The 6,644-nt window shown below is 40.0% G+C and overlaps 1 protein-coding gene across 1 annotated transcript; it reads right to left on the bottom strand.

Moving 5' to 3' along the window:
* Positions 1-1,849: 1,849 nt before the first annotated feature.
* LOC122932867 (transcription factor 15-like) lies at positions 1,850-3,539 on the bottom strand. Its single transcript, XM_044287516.1, has 2 exons — positions 2,861-3,539; positions 1,850-2,084 (listed from the first exon to the last, which is right to left on the bottom strand). The coding sequence occupies exons 1-2, from the start codon at positions 3,407-3,409 to the stop codon at positions 2,052-2,054; spliced, it is 582 nt and encodes a 193-aa protein (XP_044143451.1). The 5' UTR covers positions 3,410-3,539; the 3' UTR covers positions 1,850-2,051.
* Between the last annotated feature and the right edge of the window lie 3,105 nt (positions 3,540-6,644).

A 6,644-nucleotide genomic window follows, 5' to 3' on the forward strand; every position in this document is an offset into this window, starting at 1 on the left:
AGTACGAATTCTACTGAATGGAAAATGAAGCATTTCTTGGTGCTCAAGGATGCACAAGGTGCTTCAGACCAGGATCTCTTCTCTGTAGGAGCTTGTTGATGGAAGGGGTATTGAACATGACAAATATTATGTTTAACAATTCCCTAGGCCTTAGTAGGTAAAGTGATGGTCTACAGTCTCCAAAATTGTATTTTAACAGGTATGGAAGATGTATGCATCTTCCATCATGGAAGTGGAATAAGAAAGGAAATGCCTTTACTTCACAGCAAAAAACTCAAATCTGTACTTTCATTTTACGTGTCACTTGTTTTGCAATGGGAATTGGCTCTAGGCTTGGGGCCTGTTCAGACAGGATTTTTTTTCCTTCAGAATATATGTGTGGACACCCATTCCGCCAGCAGCTGTATGTGTTCTGTCTCCCATTGCTTTCAATAGGAGACAGCGCTGAAGATTGGAGAAACACGTCCCTTCTTGGCATGATGTGCGGACAGCCACCACTTGATGCTGCAGTAGCTGTCTGCTCACAGCTTAGCCCCATTGAATTGGAGCTAAGGTGCGATTGGGTCTGCAGCATTCATGGAGAACAACTAGGGCAGATACCACAGTCGTTTCCTCCATGAGTACGTGGTGGATTTTGACCTGGTTAAAAGCCACCGGGTGAACATACCCTTAAGGTACTGTTGTGTCTTTACATTCAGAATGGGGCCACTAATGCATCTAGTGGTTTAAAGTGTAATGCACCATAAACCATACCAGGCTTAACCATGTTGACATAATGAATGTAATAATCAATAAAAATTTGAAGACAAGTACATAAACAAATGGATACGTGGGTATTAAATTCTGACCATGAATAATACTAAAAATATATTTTAATTAGTGGTCTAAGAATAAAAACATTCTACTACATTATATCTGATTACTAATCCATTATATTAGGAAATTGTTTAAAAAATATATAATCATGTTAGAAAGTAGAAGATGTTGTAATGTTCTTATGTCACCGTTTGAGTTCCGTTCAGTAAGTACTCTTAAAGGGCCAGCAGGATTTATCCTCTGCACTAGAAGCACAGGTGAAAGTGTGTTATGACAACACACTCTGATGGAAGCATTGCGTGTCCAGGATCATGTTACATCATGTGTCGTTGGTTTAACCACCATCAGTATCGTGCTTGGGTTTAACATTTCTTGCGCAAAAAATAGCAACAACACCAGGTGCAACATTTTCATCGTGAGCCACGTTTCAGCTGCAAATGCTGGTAAATAAAGTTGATTTGGGGTAAAATAAAGTGCACTCCATGATGATTTCTCACTCTTGTGGTTTGCAAATAAAAATCCCTAAGGGCTACTTTCACACTAGCGTTTTTCTTTTCCAGCATAGAGTTCCGTCCTAGGGGCTCTATACCGGAAAAGAACTGATCAGCTTTATCCCCATGCATTCTGAATTTGAGAGTAATCCGTTCAGGTTGACTGTTCAGGACGGAGATAATACAGCAGCATGCTGCGGTTTTATCTCTGGCCAAAAACGAACACTTGCCTGAATGCAGGAATGTATTAGTGCCAGATCCGGCATTCAAATGGCCACATCGACGGATCCGGTATTTTTTTCACCGTTTTTTCAGTCTGCGCATGCGCAGACCGGAAGGAAGGATCCGGCACTAACACATTCCTATGGAAAAAAATGCTGTATCCGGCATTCAGGCAAGTCTTCAGTTCTTTTGGCTGGAGATAAAACCGTAGCATGCTGCGGTTTTATCTTTTGCCTGATCAGTCAAAAAGACTGAACTGAAGACATCCTGATGCAAACTGAACGGATTACTCTCCATTCAGAATGCATGGGGATAAAACTGATCAGTTCTTTTCCGGCATCAAGCCCTTTTGACGGAACTCAGTGCCGGAAAAGAAAAACGCAAGTGGGAAAGTACCCTAAGCTGCATAATTACAAATGTTCCATGTAAACATAGAGTATCAAGTAGGTATATTTAGAACCGGTCTATATTCAGTGCAAGTATTGTGCAAGCTGCTCCTCTGAGTGAATGTCCACATGCACCTTAAATAGACAAGTGCTTCTCCCCTTCCCTGTGCTGTAAAGAAAACACAGAGACTAGATTAGACGACAAGTTTCATAAGGTCACAGTCTGAACACCACGGATGTTACAGTTACTACAAAGCAAATGCTTGATCAATGATTCATAGGTAATAGTTTGCAAAGGATAAAATTGAAGGAAATGCTATAATTTCAAATTATGTGCACGTTATTATTTGAATCTATTTGGTTTTCTCTTACTATATACCGATCCACAATGTATTGTAACAGAACAATCACCTCTGTATACTGCTGTAGAATGTTATATATACAGTAGTGCAATACCCTGCACTTTTTATACTAGTAAAAAAAAAAACTTTTACGTTATAATCTTTGTCATTAATGCTATGGCATATGTTTATCAAGTGTAAAAATGGCAGAACCCTAAAAATCAAGTTCTCTAAACTGTCATTTTTTTACCAACAGTGTTTTATAAGCAAAATACAGAACATATTGCTGTATTACCATGTTGTCAGCATCATAGTAACTATTTATAGACCACATCTACTCAGCTGTCATAGAAATACATAGTAGGACTATTTATTCATACACTACTAAAATAGTAGCATTCGGGTTCCTAACACTATGCTGTGTAAAGGGCTCTATAAAATCACTTTTTCGTAATGTCACTTTTTATTCCTTTTTCATCAGTTGCACTCTTATTACAGCAGACATAAAGCAATAAACTATGCTTGCAAGACATATGCCTAATATAACAGATGTAAAATTATTTTAGTGAAAGATTTTATACAATATACATAGACTATCACTTACGATTTTTCTTTGATTGCTGAGGCAAAAAGTGCAGATAGGTTTGGGAGCTGTACTGGTCACAGAAGTTCTGTAGTGTAGACATGGCTGGCCATCTATGCTGTCCTCTTCCAGTAATAAAATGTTGGCAAGATGAGAAATGTAACTAGAAGCAAGCCTCAGGGTTTCTATTTTGGATAGCCTGCGATCTGCAGGCTCCGTGGGGATTAGTGTCCTAAGAGCAGTGAAGGCTGTATTCACACTGTGTGTTCTGTCTCTCTCCCGTGCATTGGCAGCTTGTCTTTGCTTGTTGACGCCAGACAATTTACTCTTCCTCTTCCTTTTTCCTCTGTTGTCCCCAGATGGGCTACTGTAACCTCCATCATCTCCTCCACCAAGAGATTTTTCTGAACTGTCACTTGCACTCTCCAGATCTTCAGCATCAGATAGTAAACCACCACTGCAGTCTACATGTTGCCCAATACCACCACTCACACACTTCATGGTCCTGCAGTCTACGCCTGTAGCCTGTGCCTCTTTCCTCATGAGCAACACCATCCCCCGGGCTCCCATCACTTTTATGCACTGCAGGCAAGGAGCACCTGTTGGTAGCAAGCAACTCCACTTGATCCACTGACACCTCAGCAAGTCATTTTTTGAATGGTTGCTCCATTTAGACTGAGCATGTGGTCGCTTCTAAAGGCAAGAAAGGTGGGGTTGGTGGACAGTTATGGAGGTTGGGGCAATGGCACCATCCTAAGCAGTGCACCTGTTCTTGTTGTCATGTTGTGGGTAACAGCTAAAGACAGAAGCCTGTATCAAAAGTGAGTGAGAGGGGACAGGCGGTGTGCTAACTAGAATGACAAGTGAATCTGTACAACCTACAAAAGTTCAAACTGTCAACCAATAACATCATATCCTAACTTTACTCTTAGATTAACTATGACTTCTTGTTAGTTTCATTATAATAGTACCAATTCTAGAGGACATTTGTCAAATCAGATATGTCAGGTTTTTTGCTTAAAATGTTGCAAGTCATGTCGATTACAGCACTTTTTATACATTTTTTAGCCGACATTTGGTGAACCTTGCCACTTTTCAAAGGGGTCTATGTTTAAGTGACAAAAGTAAGATTAGACCTGGATTATGGCACATTTACTGTGTGCAACTTTTGAAAAAGTCGCATCTCCACGTCAGGCAACCCCCTGGTATACTTTGACATATTGGTGTAAACCACATTTCAATCACACCAAATATATTATTAAGGAGAACCATTTCATAAATTTGGTGCAGGCACACAAAGCCAAGACAGACTTAAAAACAAAAAAAAAAAAAACAAATGGAAAATTTCCACCTTTGTGCTGAAACTATCACAGAACAGAAATTACCCATATTAAAGTATAACTTATTTGATTCTTTCTAAAATAAACCAAAAATCCCTGCATAAATAGCATCTAGAATTTCAATCTTAATTCTAGCACTTGTCATGCTCCATATAAATTATTTAAATAAATTAAAGACACAATGTAGCCAGAACATATGATATGTCCAGCCCTTCTTTTCTTACTGGTTATACCCAATTGAGTTTTTTTTACCGCCAGATGAGGCATAATAGGCGTAGATCCAGTTTTCTTCATCGGGCTTTCAGGCTTTTTCAAAGATAAGTGGGGTCCATAGTGAAGTCAGGTCTTTTGTTCCTGCTTGTCCCTTCACTACCCCTACCTACAAGCACCGAAAATGGGCAACCCCACTTCTCGTGGCTAAGCCCTCAATATCCATCTCACTGGCCTTATTTATTGTGCCCACTTTCTGATTCGATCCCCAAAAACAAAAAAAAAGTCCCAACGAGTTTCACCAGTGCCTAGGATGTGATGGTTCTTCAAGGGACCTTAGATTAACTAGGTTTGACAGACAATGCTGTGTTGAGATCCACTGGCCACCATTTTTATCTGAGGTGGCCAGTGGATCTCAACACAGCGGGTGCTCCGCTTGTAGGTAGGGGTAGTGAAGGGACAAGCAGGAACAGAAGAGCTGACTTCACTATGGACCCCACTTATCTTTGAAAAAGCCTGAAAGCCTGATAAAGAAAACTTGATCTACGCCTATTATGCTCCATCTGGCGGTAAAAAAACTCGATTAGGTATAACCGTAAGAAAAGAAGCTGCTGGACATATCATATGTTCCGGCTACATCGTGTCTTTAATTTATTGAAATAATTTATATGGAGCATGACAAGTACTAGAATTAAGATATGAAAATATAGTGCTATTTATGTGGTGATTTTTAGTTTATTTTAGAAAGAATCAAATAAAAGTCATATTTTAATAGGGGTAATTTCTGTTCTATGATAATATTAAAAACCTCTTATTATTGATAACAGTGATACTCTGTGCTGAAACCCTAACCTTTTTAATAAACTACTACTACTACAAATGACAAAATAACTTCAGCAAGAGAGCTCTAGAACTATGCTACAGGTCATTTCAAATGGTTTTCTTTTTAGCACCTGATAATGGGAAATTAAGGAAAGGGGTATTCAATAGGTGATTGTTCACACTACCCTGTGTCATGTTCATATTTAATACTTTTTTTCATACAGACAAAACAAACATTATGTGACTGAACTGCAAAGGGACATGTGCATTTGAAGGATTATAGTGCACTTTAACTTCTGCGGAATTGTATATCTCACCCAGTAGTTTTCTGCACTTTCAAATTCAAATGTTGACCAATTCAAAAAGAAATGATGTTGATTGTATTAAAGAGGACCTTTCCTGGGTCCAGACATTATGAAATAAGTAGGAGGTTGTGTAGGGCATAATTCATGGATGTAATATCGCTTACTAGTGTGTCTGTCCGGTGCTCCTTTCCCCTGATGTGGCCCCGTTCACTTTGCCCGCCTGATATGCTAATGAATAGCATTGGTACAGGAAGGAGGAGACTGCCCTGTTTCTCAATGGGCGTCTCCTTCTCCCTGGCTGTAGTGCGGTCTAATCGCAGCAGAGAGCGTCACAGCCAGGAAGAAGGTGAGTTTTTCTCCTATTGAGAAACAGGGCAGTCTCCTCCTCCCTGTACCGATGCTATTCATTAGCATATCAGTCGGGCAAAGTGAACAGGAGCCACAGCGGGGGAACAGAGCAACGGACAGACACACTAGTAAGCGATATTACATCCATGAACTATGCCCTACACAACCCCCTACTTATTTCATAATGTCTGGACCCATGAAAGGTCCTCTAACTTTAATAGAACCCTCAGTACGGTAGTTTGGTCTCTGGTTTGATTTTTTTAAATCACTGTGGCAGTGGGACCTCACCAGGGAAAATTAATCCTGACTTACAATGAAAGTATGTCCTACACAACTCCACATTAACAGGGTTGTCCAAGATTATTCAAAATCTGGGCATAATCCCTAGAATAGCGTAAAACAAAAATAAAAAATGTGATACATGATCCTATGTGGCACTGGTATGGTCCTCCATTGTCCTGTTTCACAAATAGTAATGGTGAAATACCTGGATAAGGTACATGACTGCTGCAACCAATCGCTGTCCTCAGCTGTCTACACCTGAGGACAGTGATTGGCTACAGTGGTCAAGTGCCATATCCCAGCATGTCACTGTGCACTTCACCAACACTGTAATGTGCCTTAATGTGGTAGAAGAAGTGGATCAATCTGCCTGTATTCTGTTTATGGCAATAAAGTGAAGATTTATTGGCATCCAAAAGTGAGTGCTGATCCACTTCTACTTGGATGTATGGGCCTGCAACCCAGGATACGAGTACCACCTTCTTCCAGAGTGCTGAC

Source organism: Bufo gargarizans, chromosome 3 (genome assembly GCF_014858855.1).
Source record: "Bufo gargarizans isolate SCDJY-AF-19 chromosome 3, ASM1485885v1, whole genome shotgun sequence".
Taxonomy (NCBI): Eukaryota; Metazoa; Chordata; class Amphibia; order Anura; family Bufonidae; genus Bufo; species Bufo gargarizans.

Coding starts and splice junctions, on each gene's coding strand:
- LOC122932867 (XM_044287516.1), bottom strand. CDS start 3,409: ATGGGAGCCCGGGGGATGGTGTTGCTCATGAGGAAAGAGGCACAGGCT. Junction 2,085..2,860: donor TCAGCAATCAAAGAAAAATC/GTAAGTGATAGT, acceptor TTTTCTTTACAG/CACAGGGAAGGGGAGAAGCA.